At 48.2% G+C, this 14256-nt stretch overlaps 2 protein-coding genes across 14 annotated transcripts in view; one reads left to right on the forward strand and one right to left on the reverse strand.

Moving 5' to 3' along the window:
* LOC125950772 (dual 3',5'-cyclic-AMP and -GMP phosphodiesterase 11-like) overlaps positions 1-14256 on the reverse strand; it is a 55126-nt gene that overhangs the window by 4949 nt on the left and 35921 nt on the right. For 10 of the 12 annotated variants that reach the window (XM_049679043.1, XM_049679035.1, XM_049679037.1 and 7 more), the window contains 5 exons: positions 8170-8791; positions 6020-6254; positions 5773-5915; positions 3317-3467; positions 63-218 (listed from right to left, as the gene is read on the reverse strand). In XM_049679043.1, coding sequence (XP_049535000.1) covers positions 63-218; positions 3317-3467; positions 5773-5915; positions 6020-6254; positions 8170-8753 — 1269 coding nt within the window. In that variant the 5' untranslated portion in view covers positions 8754-8791. Of the gene's footprint in view, positions 1-62; positions 219-3316; positions 3468-5772; positions 5916-6019; positions 6255-8169; positions 8792-8888; positions 8910-11462; positions 12037-14256 lie in introns of those variants that run through there. The other 2 variants (XM_049679038.1, XM_049679047.1) reach the window with 2 other exon arrangements.
* LOC125950808 (CD63 antigen) lies at positions 1094-2764 on the forward strand. Of its 2 annotated transcripts, none has more exons than XM_049679124.1 (5): positions 1094-1200; positions 1276-1437; positions 1526-1714; positions 1903-2073; positions 2176-2764. In XM_049679124.1, the coding sequence occupies exons 2-5, from the start codon at positions 1357-1359 to the stop codon at positions 2596-2598; spliced, it is 864 nt and encodes a 287-aa protein (XP_049535081.1). In that variant the 5' UTR covers positions 1094-1200; positions 1276-1356; the 3' UTR covers positions 2599-2764. The 2 variants fall into 2 exon arrangements, with proteins under 2 accessions (XP_049535081.1, XP_049535082.1); XM_049679125.1 differs by having other exon boundaries at positions 1141-1220.

The raw sequence follows: 14256 nt of genomic DNA on the forward strand, positions 1-14256 counted from the left end.
CCCATTTGAAATCCTTATTTGCGCTGAACAATACGACCACGTACCAGTCCCTTTATGCGTACCTTTTCATCAGCCGGCGTAAAACATTGATCACCCTGTTTGTTTATCACTTGTGCCACTCCAACGACGTCACCTGAAGCATCCTTGATGGGCATACACAGTAGCGCCTTTGTACGATAACCAGTTTGTACATCGATTTCCCGGTTGAAACGGTCATCCTGCAAATGAGATACATATAATAAAACAATGAAACGGTATTCTTTCAGTACTTTTTTTTAATATCCAAGTCATGTGTATGATTTTATGCCGGTTCGCTGTACGACTTACAATAAATTTTACCATTATAATGTATGGATTTTTATATGAGTAACTTTATATATCTATGCGCCAAATGATATCAAAGATGAGTATGTCAAAGAGTTGCATGTATTGCACTACGTAGTACCATTGTTTCCATGTAAGATGTACAGTATCTGTTTCTAGTTGAACTTGAGCTGGTTACTTGATAAAAACAAGTCGCTTGAGATAAGAGCGCCCGATGTATTTGTTGCATGGTACAACCGGATGGTGAACGTTTTTATGGTCATTGGCATTTTCCCGATATAATTTTCACGCTTCCATGACTGTGGAAATTCATCTTTTTATTCCTTAGTAAGATAGAGTGTATATTCTCGTGCCTTTATTCTAAGATTTGAAGTTTGTGATTGTTATTTGCTACACACTCAACATACACCCCAACTGTATTAGGACAAAGTGCGTATTCTACATTCGATGTAAGTACTGTTTGTAACGAGCCACAAGCATGCGAATCGTAGTACATATATCGATCTGGGAGCTGAATCATCACCAGAAACCTACCCACACACCTGCCCGTTGTATTGAGTTTTGTAAATTTTTCGATAAGAAAACTACGCCTCACACATACACCCAATGCCATTTGCTCAGTGGCGTAACCATTAACACTACCCTGGGGAATTAAATCGTTTGTTGTTGCAAGTGCTGGGGTGGTTCGGGAGTGTACGTGTGTGTGTGTACGTGTTTCTCATGTTGTACACACGAGACCAGCCGGGCTTTAGTATTCACTGATAAGATAACAAAAACAGAACGGGGTTTTTCGCTGGCAGTGGAGACAATTTGTGACCAACCGTGGGCTCAACCGTACGCTTAGTTGAACGCAGAAAGCAGAATAGTCTGGAATTGGTGAGCAGCTGGAGCTTTGGGTAATACAATTTCTAAGCTTTATTGGACTCATTTATGGTAACTTTTGGATTTTAGCATTTGGATGTAGAGGCGACAGTTCAGGACCACGTGTACGATATTGCAAGTGTGCTTAGGACGTAAAACAACGCCAGAAAGATGGCTGCTGAGCGGTACGAGCTCAACATGAGCATGAAGTGTGTGAAGTACATGATCTTCGTCATCAGTGTAACGTTCGCAGTGAGTAGTACCCGCCTTTTTAGGGCAGACCAGGACCTACTCGCCCTTGTGAGTGCTTATTCGAGTCTTCCTATCACACGTTTCACAGGTTGTGGCTGCAATGTTGCTTTCGATGGCCATCGCCATCGGCAATCTGTTTGATGATTTCAAAAATTTCATCGATTCGCACTTCTTCGTGCCACCGAATCTACTGATCGCTATTGGCATTATCCTGCTCATCATTGCGCTGTTTGGTTGTGTTGGAGCACTCAAAGAGAGCACGGTGATGATCAACATTGTGAGTCACATATACTGGGGCACGGACGACGAAGTACCGTTTCTTATCGCCCTACCTGCACCCTATCACTTTTGACACCATCTAGACCAACCAGATGCTAATGACTAATTTGTTTGTTTTCCATGGTGCGGGACTGCTGCTGCTGCTGCTGATATCCGTTCGCGTTTTCACGCTGACCATCGTGCTAGTACGGAACGCTACTGCTGTCCGTGTTCATCCTGCAGCTAGCGGCGGCCATCACGGCGTTCGTGCTACGCGGCCAGGTGGAGCAAATGGTGCGCCAAAAGATTTTCAACTCGATGGCCGAGTACAAGAACATTCCGGGATACTACAATTCCATCGATACGCTGCAGAATATGGTACGCTAGCGTTCCGGTTCCGGCGAGCAACCATCGGAACCTACGCTACGAAAGCTTAATCTATTCTGTGTTTCCGTTTCCCCCTTTTCCGATCCCGATCAGCTTGAGTGTTGCGGCGTAGACCATTATAGCGACTGGGCCAACTACCTGGCGTCCGAGGACGTGTCGATGATCGAGTATCCCGAGACGTGCTGCTCGGTTGCACCGGAGAATGGACAGTGTCCACCGTGGCAGTACGGGTGCTACAGGCGCCTCTCATGGATCATCTCGCAGGGTTCCGTACTGATAGCGACCGGTGCGACCGCGGTCGCATTCGTGCAGATACTCGGTGCCATCTGTGCGTTCATGTTGGCGCGAGCGATTCGGCGGACCAAAACGCTACGGGCGACCAGACGCTGGCATCTGCAGCAGAGCCTCGGCATAATGACCAAACCGTTGGACCAGCAGTACATTGGCATGGAGAAGTCCATGGAGGCCAACGTTGATCCGGATAAGTATCTACCGACGAGCCCCAGCGTCAACTAAATTATGGCTTGTGGCCGGATGTGACCGGCGAGAGCGAGCGATGTTAGATGCACAGAACCATCCCCAAAAACCGGCACCAGCTATGCTGAACCCAACGATGTCGTGGTATGGTATTTAGAGTGTTTCATGATTATTCGGAATAAATGTGATGTTATCGAAACTGGAAGCGCAGAAACTCGTTGCAAGTAGCTTCTTATAGATTTCCAGCCAGAAGAAGCCATTAAAGTTGAGGGGCAACTTTCAATCTGCCCGATCCGAACCGACCATAAACAGGTACCCTGTTTGCCCGAGGCTTTGGCTTTTGCAAACCAAAATTTCCTCAAAGGAACGCCTCTGTTCCGCATCATTTTGCTCGCTCGTTAGAACCAGCGTTTGCTAATCAATTTTCCATGACCGTTGGCTTTCCCCAAACTCTCCCCCAAAACGGTATCGGGAGCTCATAGCCCAACAAGACTCTTCGCGCTTTGATGGTGGTGGTGCTGCTTCTGCTGAACCCAAACCCAATGGTCGGTGAATGGTCTATCGGACGGATTCACTGCAAACACTGGGACCGGAGAATTCCCTGAATCAACAGGTTACAACCACAGCCGCACCGGGATTTACAGGGTAGGTTGTTGCCTGGCGGCCGTCCACGCCAACCGACGGCTGGCGCTAATCAATTATTCAACGAACGACATAATAAACATACACACACAGTTTGTCCTGGGGACTGACTCACCTGGTAAGCATCCGGTATATTTACAGGTTCACCACTTTCGGCCACGTGTCCCGCGATACCCATGCCCCAGGCCACCTTCACCTCATCCTGCTGCTCCATCTCCTCGAGCGTACTGTTGGAGCACACGTCGAACAGCTTCGACACTAAGCATCTGCAAGGAAGAACACACGCACACACAGAGAGAAAGGGAAAGAGAGAGAGAGAGTGAGACTATGAAGAGATAGAACAGGATACGGACGAATGGGACGGAACCGAGACGACGGAACAGCTGACAGGCAGCCGCGCCGTGAATGAGCTGATGATTTATTTAATTTCATTTGCTAGACACATCCTGTAGTCATCCACGTCTGGTCTAATCAAGCGGTAACCGCGCACGGTTTTTGGAGCTCTGATGGATCACAAACCTGCCCTGCCCCCCGTTGCGCGGCCGGAAGTTGGATTAATAAAACATTGTGTCCGTCTGCACTGGGCTGCGTCTTTTGGAGTTCCTGAGAAGTGGTCTATTAGGCTGCCCTCACATATCGACTCGCGCGCTCTCCCTCTCTCTCTCTCTCTCTCTCTCTCTCTCTCTCTCTCTCTCTCTCTCTCTCTCTATCTCTATGGTCGGATTAAAATCGTTGAATAAAATATTCACGAAACCTACGTTCAAGGACCTGGAACTCGGTGCAATGCGCACAGCCTCATTGCAGACAACGGACTTGTAATTCCTGGGTGTGTTTATAACGGTTTTAATCTAAACCGCACCCCGTACCGCCGTCTTCTCGCGAGGGCATTTGCATGCCCTAAAAGCGGTAAGCCACTCGCTTCTCCGTTGAAGGTCGAGCCGTTTTGGGGGGTGAGCTGCTGCTGCTACGTCGAATTGAAATTTCCAAATCATACCGTCAGCGGACTGCGAGGCGTGTGTCAAGATGGAAATTGATTACTTATGCTGCGAGCATCTCATTTATCGTCGAGCGAAACAAAAGCAACACATCAAGCAGCACCCCCGCCGTCTATGTGTGTGTGTGTGGGGCTCAGCAGCACAGAACCACACCGTTGTCTCTAGGCGAGCAGCAACATCCCGGACCATGATGATGTTTGCCACCGGTTTACCAGCAAAAGTCAGCACTAAACCAACTAACAGCAAACCGAGGGCACTGATTCACCGTTGAGTATATGTGCCGTGGTCGTAGCAGGCGGGGAGGCGCTCAGTGGCTAAAAATAATCCATCCGCCCAAGCCCATGTCCCACTCCTTGCCCAGTATGCCATGCCAGTACCCGGCTTCAGTTGTGGTTTTGTGCGCTCGATACTCAGCAATGTTCTGACTGAGCATGCCACACAGGTATGCTGAGCCAGCCAAGAAGCGACATAGTGGGAGAGAGAGATATACAAAAAGAATGGTTATGAATATATTTTCATTAGACGGTAGTACGCCGGTGCTGCTGCTGCTGCTGCTGCTGCTGAGCGAGCATCACACCCAACCAGCCAGCTCGCCGCGACGTTTTTGATGGATTGTTTGTATTTCCACCGAACCGGCATGCGACAAGCTGAGACTGAGAATGTGAAACAGACGCGTTGTTGTCAGCGGAAAGGGACCCTTGTCATGGTTCCACACCACGCGAGCCCTTATACGCGAACTGCTCTGTCAGCATACCATTTGCTAGCAAAAGGATACAACACCGAATGTGTGCCACTCCTTCACCTGCTGTATCGTAAAAAGAAGCAAATGAAAACCCTAGAACCATTGAAATGCCGTCGACATACCATCGACTCTTCGCGCGGGTCGCAGTTCAAGCACACACACACACACACCAGAAAGCATGTTATTCCCGGAGGTGGATCCTTTTTTCTAGGGATTCAATGAAGGGCAAAGCCCCTTTCTTTCGTAGCCAAATAGCAGGTCGATTGCACTAATTAGAGTGCCTCATCAGTGCGCAACTGGAGCAAGCCGTTGTTTTGAACCGTTCGTTATTACATGTTTACTATTGCGCACCGGGCGGTGTAGTTGGCGAATTTCCAGGAAAAATACGGCCTACGGCAATCATTGCACGATTGCACATCCCCGCATCGGCATTTTGGTGTTTGGCAGTGTGTGCTGCTGGAACATTTCCCCGAAAAAAGCTTCACACATTGCCGGGCGCCACCGCCTGGTCCTGGGGGCCCCATTTGTACGTTGCTGTAACCTGACAAACATTTGAACATATCTGTTACGCAATTCCTTCGGGGGTGGCTTTTTGATTGGTACCGTCAGTCATCGAAATCATGATGATGATGATGACGATGATGGCAGCTCGATTTAGCGGAATCAACGCTGAAGGCAAACAGCATCGATGGTTGGGATGGTTTTGTAATTCCGTTTGAATCAATTCCGGTAAACCGCTATTAATGGTGGGGTGGGGAGGTTGTCGAAACTCGGCTCGGGACTTACGCTAATGACATGTGCACATGTATCGGTTTTTTTTGGGGACTCACTTACTTTTTGGTATTGTCGCCACCGCAGGTACTCTTGCCCTGTACCAGGAACAGCGAGCCCCGATCCGCGTTCAGCAGAATGGACACATTTTGAAGAATCTTGTGGCACAACGAGCGCACATCCAGATCGTTGCAAATGTCCTTAACCTGAATGCCGCAAAGTGAGGATGGAAAAACGAGAATGTATGATTAGATCCGGGAGCTTACGGCTTCAGCTCTCTCTCTCTCTCTCCTCTCTCTCTTTCTCTTACCAGCTCGAAGATAAGCTCGCGCTCATCGAGCTGCTTCAGCTCGTTGCGGGATAGCCGGAGTGGCCGTAGGTTGGCGGCACCACAGTTGACGACACCGTTCGGGCAGCACTGCATGCTACCGGTGGCGGACGATTCATTTTGGGGGCTTATGCTGAGAAACGTCGGCGTACCGTCGATGGTGTTAACGATGGGCTTCAGCAAACCACCGCGCTCGAACTCGTGGGCCGATATTTTCCTGCGAAAAACACACACACAGGGCCAAAGTAAAGAAGAAAAACCGTACAGATTACCGTTCGCTGGAAACATGATGGTGGAAAATTATGGAGCAGCTTAATAGCTTGTAATACCGCGTAACCACGGCCCGGAGTTCCCTGCTGGTCGTGGTATTTGTTTTAGTAATCGCGAAGGTGCGCCACACTCTCATGGCCGCACCGTGCCGTATTTACTCAAATTAAATCCAAATGATTGAGAACATAACATCGGTTTATTGAAAAAGACTCTTTGGTATCTTATTGCTAGCATATGGTAGCAGCACTCGTCCGCTTGATGCAGCAGATTAGAGGTTCATTAGAAGGGGTTTAGTGATAATAGGAGCGAAACTTTATCGATACATTATATCAGTTGTGGGGTTGGAGGGAATGGGTGGGAACTCTCTCTTTTCCCGGGGGGTGATCACGGTAGGGATGATCATTAATGGCCAGCCTTGCTTTAGCCTTTCGGTTATTTATTACGATAAGCCTCTGGTTCATATAAACCTTATGGTAGGCTATTATGACACACTTTAAATGCTTTAGGTGGAATGAAAACTCCCTGCCGTGGAATAGATTCTAAAATTCCTCTCGAAATTAAGGAAGGGAAAAGTTATTCATTCCATTTTTACCACTGCAGTTTGTTTATAGTGAGATTTGCATAAACAAGCGATATGTAAAAACATTAATTTTGTGGGGTTTTCAACACAAAAAATGTCAGAATATTATGCCAAACAGAATGTTATTTCCATTCCAATCCAATTGGAGACAAATTGTAGCAAAACCAACAACCTGAGAATGAATTCATCCAAATCGGGGAAAAAATCACATTTTTATGGTCGATACCTCCAAAATACAGTAACAATTCCATTTTTAATTTTGAACACTTTAGAAGATCCTTACTTAGTTTGTAGCAAATTTGTCGATAATTTTATTTTAAACTGTTATGAATCTCTAATTATTATGCTCATCTTTAAGCAAAACCATCGCCAAACGAGCGTTTTTCATTCAAACATTGGAATTTTAAGTTGCTTTTGGACCAAATTTGCTGTCATGACTGTTTCTTTTTTAAATTTACAGTTACAGTTTATCTTTGAAATCATCGTACAAAATGTCTTATCTGCCCTTTTTTGAGTAAGTGTCCCTCCCGTTAAATAAACAGGAACACGAGGCTCGCTGGTAAAAAGCGTTTCATTATCGCCAATCAGTTTTCCAATTAAACCGCATAAATAGTTCGCATCTGCAACTGCATTCCCTAAACTGCGAAAAATGGCTTCAATTTATGTAATTTAGAAACCACGTTGCCAACAGTGCAGTGCAGTAGTGCAGGACATCCGGTTATTGAAGGGCGACGGCCTTACTGTGTTGCACAGTATCTGTCCCTCGAGAGCAAGAGCGAGTGCGAACCAAGCTGTCCAATGGTGGTAAAACGTGTCCTTTCTTATCAGCAGAATGGTTGCTGATGAATATTCATTAGAGTTTGCCACCACCACCACCCGGGGGGTTGACCAGCAGGTCGATGGCACAGTAGACCACCACCGAGCGACACCACACGACGACGACGACGACGACGACCTCGCGCCATGGAAGTGTACCATTACACCTGCAGCGATGCCACCCGGTGTGTGTTTGTGTGTGTGTGTCGGTCGGTCATCATGGCATGCACACGCGTCTCTGCCACCCCTCTAATCGGATCGGGGTGGGTGGCGATGAGGGAACAAATAGATACATGAAGAAGGTCAGGGTTAGGGCTAACGAGTTTGATAAACATACTGCAAACAGTCCCAGTTGCGTACCTGATGCCGGGCACATAAAGGGAACCCTCTAGGGGCACCCGTAGACAATGAGACGGGCGAGGGAGGTGTGAGGTTGGTAGCTAATTTGTCCCTCCTCCGAACCTACCTGACGGGGGTCGTTGCGCCGGAACCGCCACGCGATGAGCTCGGTTGATTGGAACCGTGCGTCGGCGAGTCGACGCTGCTGTTGTTGGTGTTGTTGGCCGCTGCTGCTGCTGCTGCAGCCGCCGCCGCTCCGGTACTGACCGGTGTGGCGTGCGATACCAGCCATCCATCGACCATGTTCCGAGTCGCTTTGCGGATGAAGTAATCCTGCACAAACTCGGGGTTCTCGTCCAGCCACGATTCCATGCGCGCGAACTCGACATCGTAGCCACCACAGCTACTGCCCCCGCCTGTGCCTCCTCCTGTTGTGCTGCTGGCGTTGCTGCCACTCCCCGCCGAACCGCCACCACTGCCATGAAGCGGAAGATGATGATGATGATGATGGTGATGGTTGTTGTGGTGATGGTGGGAACCGTGGTGTAGATGGTGGAGGTGGTGGTGATGGTTGTGGTTGTTGCTGTTGCTGTTGCTGTTGCTGTTGCTGTTGCTGTTAGTGTGTGGTGGTAGCTGGAGCGGCAGGGGGACACCAGAACGAGAGCCCAACGTAGTATCGAGCCCCACTGTGCCCCCCTGCTCGGTGGGCATTCTGTTTTGGGGCTCCTCTATGCTGCGCAAGTGCAGCCCTGTGCACAAAAGAAGGAAAGTAAGAAAACGAAGAAGAAACAGATTAGAGAAAAAGAAGAAGAACAAACAATGGGGTAATGATAAGTAGGGCCTTACTGGTCCCAAAATGTCACCAGCGTTCGATTCTAGAGCTGGTTTGCTGATCATCCTGAGACCTCTCCTAAGCAGAATCGAAACATATTCGACGAAGAAAAGCGAAATCTATGTCTGGTGCTCAACGAGCAAAGCTTTCGCTAGGTTCAATCAAGTGGAAACCGTAAGATAAATGCCTTCGTTGCCTTACGTTGCATATTTGGGAAAAAGAAGATGAACCCGAGACCGCTCTTGGAGTACCGACACAATGTAGACATGGGCCGTGGGTAGCGGGAATTAGTTCCAGGCGAGTGGAGCAGCCTACCGCGAGCATGTTATTTCCATCTGATCGGATCGGTGAACAGTGAAAAGTGCTCGAATATGTAGCATGATAACGCGAAATGGAGCGGCATGTGGCAAGTACGGCACGAAGGACACCGCTACCCTGTACTCGACACGTTTGCCGCTAACAGAACCTCGTTTAAGGAATGATTTGGTGGTAAGGATGATGATGTAGTGCCGCAGGAAATGGTCCTTGGTCTTGGTCTTGGTGGGAAGGCATTAGTTTCAGCTCATCATATCCATCGATCATCGAGCTTCGTGACTTGTCTAGTGTGTCTCGGGATTGACAGGCTAAATTAGCTATTACAAGATTAGAATAGAAGGTTTTCTGACAGGACTTTCGAGAGTAGGAAGTCCTTTGTTTCATTTATGATAATGTCAGTCAATTACGAGCGACATCAGAGATCAGATCAGTGATAGTCAACACTTTTTTTTTCATCAGAATGCAGGAAACTACGTTGAACGGAAACGAGTTTTCATTGTAGGTAGATCAGTTTTCGCTTAGTTTGCGTCCATTTGATATACATTCTAGTGTGTGGATCCGAATCGTAGCCAAAGAAAAAATAATTGATTTTATTTGATATGCTTTTATCTATATGGATACCGAATGGCAGTATATTAAAGTTGTAATGTATTGCTTTACTCTCACAACACATCTGAAACTGAACTGAACTGAACTTCTGTTACCTTTGTAGCTCTGCTTTTTATATCCTCAAGCAAAGCAACCCAGTGCAAGTGAACTAAGATGCAATACTATACCTAGTAACTATGATATACAGAAATAGCAATTTTAGCACTACCAATTGACAGCAATTTATCGCTTTTAGCTGTCATTTGATTTTCGGAATTTCATATTTCAGTCTCGCGCTGGTACATGTACAAACCTTACAGACTTATACTGTTTTAGAATGCAAGACAAAGGCTAAAGGTATCCTTGGTAAACATAAAAGATATTCGAACCTGCTAGAACAATTAATCATTCTACGCGTCCAAGGCACTAAAAGATGCATTTGGAAAATTCATACTTCCATCTCATTAGTAGATGAGGCTAGGTCAAAGAAATACTTCACATTCCTTACCGGATGCACTCGGGAAATTAATGAACCTTTCTACTGGTTGCACAATGACCGAGGACCTTGCACCATAAGAGACCAATCCTGTAAGATGAGCTTTACAGGATTGGTCTCTAAAGCGTAAAGGTGTATTTCAAAGAACTAACCAAGGGATTTGGTCGTTCAGGTAAAGTACTCATTCTCAAGAAAAACAAAAATAAAACAAAACGATAACGTCATTTCATTTGTTCCCCCAATCTGACAACGGAGACATCGAAAATCGAACTCTCGAATTCTCAACGGTATATTCCGCTCACTTTACACCGAACACCACATCAGAGGCCAGATCCAACCAGCGGACCAGCGAACCACGACGTTTCTTCGTTAGAAAAGATTTCTGTGAAAACAAAACCAAAGACATCAACCTCTTGCACCACGCTTGTGTACGCCGGTACGCCGGCAAGCAAATCTTATTCTTAAGAACAAAGAAAATATCACATTTCACACCGGCGAAGGGGGTGTAAGCCACCCCGTGTACCGGGGAAAATTCGAAACCGCCACATCGTGTCGCGATGCGATGCAACGTTCCGCCCTGCCCAGCACAAGCGTATTATATTGTGAGCTGCTCAAAGTGAAATCTGAACGATAAACTACAATATCACGACGTTCGTTCGATATCGCGATGTTTAGCGAGCGAACACAAATCTTCACGCGCGAAATCTCGCCAACAAACGAAGATCAATTCCCAAGCACAGCCCAAGTCCGCCGTGGCTCGCTGACTCCTAAGCTCTTTTTTGTGCTGCCGTCAATTTCGGTGCGAAGAGCCTTTTGTATATCCTGGGACCCAGGGTAGAGCAGCATCCTTTTGTAAACCCTCAACCGCAAACCAACACAGCACAGCAGACGAGAAATTAGTCTTCGTGAGCCAACGCTGCAACGGTGGCGACGAGAACGACCACGACGACCAGGACGACGATCAGGACGACCAGGACCATGGCCAAGAGGACTGAGAAAACTATAATTTATTATCCATTTTCTGCGAAACATAATAACTTGACACGAAGCTGCTGGCTGGCTGGCTGGCTGGCTGGTTGACTCCCCGAGCGAGACAAACTTTGAGAGGAAACGAAACACCCAACGGCCACGACACTCGGGGGGGACTTTGTGGAAAGAGGAAAGAAGAGCGATGGAGAGCGGAAATTACCTTGCTTATTTCTCTTGTAACGACAACCATTGAAGCGACACATGCTAGCACTCTGGCCCATCAGGGCCTTTTATGCTCCGTCGATGGCAGGAAGCGCACCGCCCGTTTCCGGCACTATTTTCCAATGACCGGTCCAACCCCGTGGCCCCACGGTGCTTCTTGACCGTGCTTCTGCTGCTACTGCTACTGCTACTGGTGCTGGTGCTGGTGCTGCCGCCAATAATGATGAACGCTCGATGACTCGCGATACAACAGCAACCGCAACTGCTTTCGCTCGCAGGGACCGTCGGCACCCGGCAGCACTGGCGCCACGGCCGTTGTTGGCGGTTCGCACACGCCGATGATCGGTGGTAACACTGTTCGGTGGTCCGGTGCGGAAGCGATAGCACTTCATTTTACTTACTTATTCGGTCTGGCACATTGCTCGCGGGAGCACCGCGGCCACTCGTACACACACACTCTCTCAAGGAACAGAAGACAAACACGAGGAGCACTGCGCGCACGGAATCGAACGGAACACGCAGCCAGCAGCTTTCGGCAGCTTCCGGTTTGAGAGCTGGTTGGCTGGCTGGCTGGCTGGCTGGCTGGCCCCCGAGGGCGCTAATCTGGAAATTTGCTTTGCACAGCTCGCTGCCGTTTGATTTTGCCGGTCACACTTACGGTCCTGAGCGCGCTACTCTTGCGAACTACTCGTTGGCGAAGAGGAAACGGAAATGAAGAAATGTGTCTCATAACCATCAAGGGCAGCAAAAGCGAAAGAAACAGACAACGGATGGCGAGCAAAGGACGAAAGAGCTTCACTTCTTGGACTTTCTCGCTCTCTCTCTCTCTTTCTCTCTCTCTCTCTGTCTCTTTCTGTTTATCCCTCTCATCGCGTAGTGTAAGACTAAGATGGTGGATCGCTTTTTGCGCCTTTCGCGTGTCCAGTTGGGTGGAGGAGACACGGGACGCGCGTCCATCAGTGTCAGTGATGTATGTGCAGTAGCCAATGGATCCGGGACACTTTGCCGGGCTGGCCACAAAATGGTCCCCAGCCCCATTTATGTTCAAGACTAGAATGTTGCGCACCGCACCACGAATGATAATCGAAATCGTTGGTGGTCAAGACACTTTGTAGCAATTGGTAATTAATGGTAACAGTAGCTCCTAGTAGTAGCGGTGGCTTTGAAGAATGACTTTTGGTGCTGCTGCTGCCGCTTGTGGTGGGTGGTTCTGCAAACGCAGCCCAGTTAAGATGGATTGCCCTTTGTCCTGGGGTTTGACCGATATCTCGAACCCGACACTTCCTTCCTGCCTTCCTTCCTTCCGGTCCGTGGACCCTTTTAGCCCTTTTTTCCCCCTTCCCTTTTCGGAGCCGGCGGAATGGAATTGAAAACGACTGGAAGATAGTTCAGCGGCACGCGATGATCACGCAACCACGATCGATGATGGAGCCGCCTGGTGACTGGTACTTTCGAACGAAAAAAAAAAAAACGAAAAAAGTAACCCCAAACCAGCATACCAGGCGAACGGCGGTGGCGGCGATGGTGGCGGTCCAGTGACAAACTTTGTCCGAAAAAGTGAACTCACTCACGATGGCATAAATTATTTTCGCGACGAACGACGCACTCGGACCACCCACCCGAGGGGAGTGGGAGAAGCATTACCCCGCGGTAGGACGTTGGGGGAGGACGATCGACTACGGGTGGCACTTAAATTTCCAATTTATGATAGCCGTCCCGCCAATTCCGTCAGTACGCAAAATGGAAGTAGTAACGGCGACACCTCATCCCTCACCCCGTCAAATGAGGAGGGGCCAGGGGGAAAGGGAAGGGAGTGAACGCAACAAACAAACACTTTTAATGTTAATGGGCACCGAATGGACGCCACCATACCCATCACCATCATCACCATCATCATCGTCATCATCATGAAACGCCATTGCTTTTATGGCAATCTGCAACTATTACAATGCAACGACGACGACGATGCCGATGACGACGACGCCAAACGCCATCTCGGATCATTAGTATTCCGCTCCCGGAGTGTCCGACCGCTAGTCGAGCTGCCACTAGGTAGTGGATGAATTTTGAAAGTGAAATGTTGCGTTGTCGGTCTGAGTGATTAGAGGACGCCGATATGGGATCGATACGAGGTTTGCGAGCGGGTGGTCGTACGCCACCCAACGACCATTCGATCACCGGCATTTCGATGGCCAACTATACCGAAGATGTCGCTGATGGTGAGCAGCTCGAATCGAAGCAAGCTGAGGCGTTAGGGATCATCAGCTATTTATGACCTCAAATCTCGGGAGCTGGGAGTCCCAGAACCGGCTCCGATTTTCGATCGATGGAAAGGGCACGAGAAATCGAATATGTAAAGGACCATCATCGAAACGATCTGATAAAAATGTAGTAGCACGAGATTAAATTCCGTTCCCTTTTTATTGCCCATTAGAGTAGGCAAGGACAATTACACTCCAATTCCAGCCCGGGTCAATATTGATGCCACCATTATGAAATGTACCTTTCAAACTTGATGATAATGATCAATCTCAATTTCGATGTCCGATTGATTGATTGATAAGCTTTAAACAATGTCCTCTATTTTATGATGCCCAGATATAATCCCTTGAAGTGCACCCACTGTTGTTGCATATTATGGTGCATCCCGATCGGGCACTCGAGAAAAGGATTCTTCGAAATATCAGCCCTAAAGGTTGCTAATAATTGATCGATGGCGAACAGACGACCCTTCGACGAATCAATCCCGCAATTTGTAGCGCATCGTTCCAGTCCGGTAGCTCACATCACGC

This window comes from Anopheles darlingi, chromosome 2, assembly GCF_943734745.1.
Source record: "Anopheles darlingi chromosome 2, idAnoDarlMG_H_01, whole genome shotgun sequence".
NCBI classification, from domain to species: domain Eukaryota; kingdom Metazoa; phylum Arthropoda; class Insecta; order Diptera; family Culicidae; genus Anopheles; species Anopheles darlingi.

Coding starts and splice junctions, on each gene's coding strand:
- LOC125950808 (XM_049679124.1), top strand. CDS start 1,357: ATGGCTGCTGAGCGGTACGAGCTCAACATGAGCATGAAGTGTGTGAAG. Junction 1,438..1,525: donor TCATCAGTGTAACGTTCGCA/GTGAGTAGTACC, acceptor CACGTTTCACAG/GTTGTGGCTGCAATGTTGCT. Junction 1,715..1,902: donor GCACGGTGATGATCAACATT/GTGAGTCACATA, acceptor CCATCGTGCTAG/TACGGAACGCTACTGCTGTC.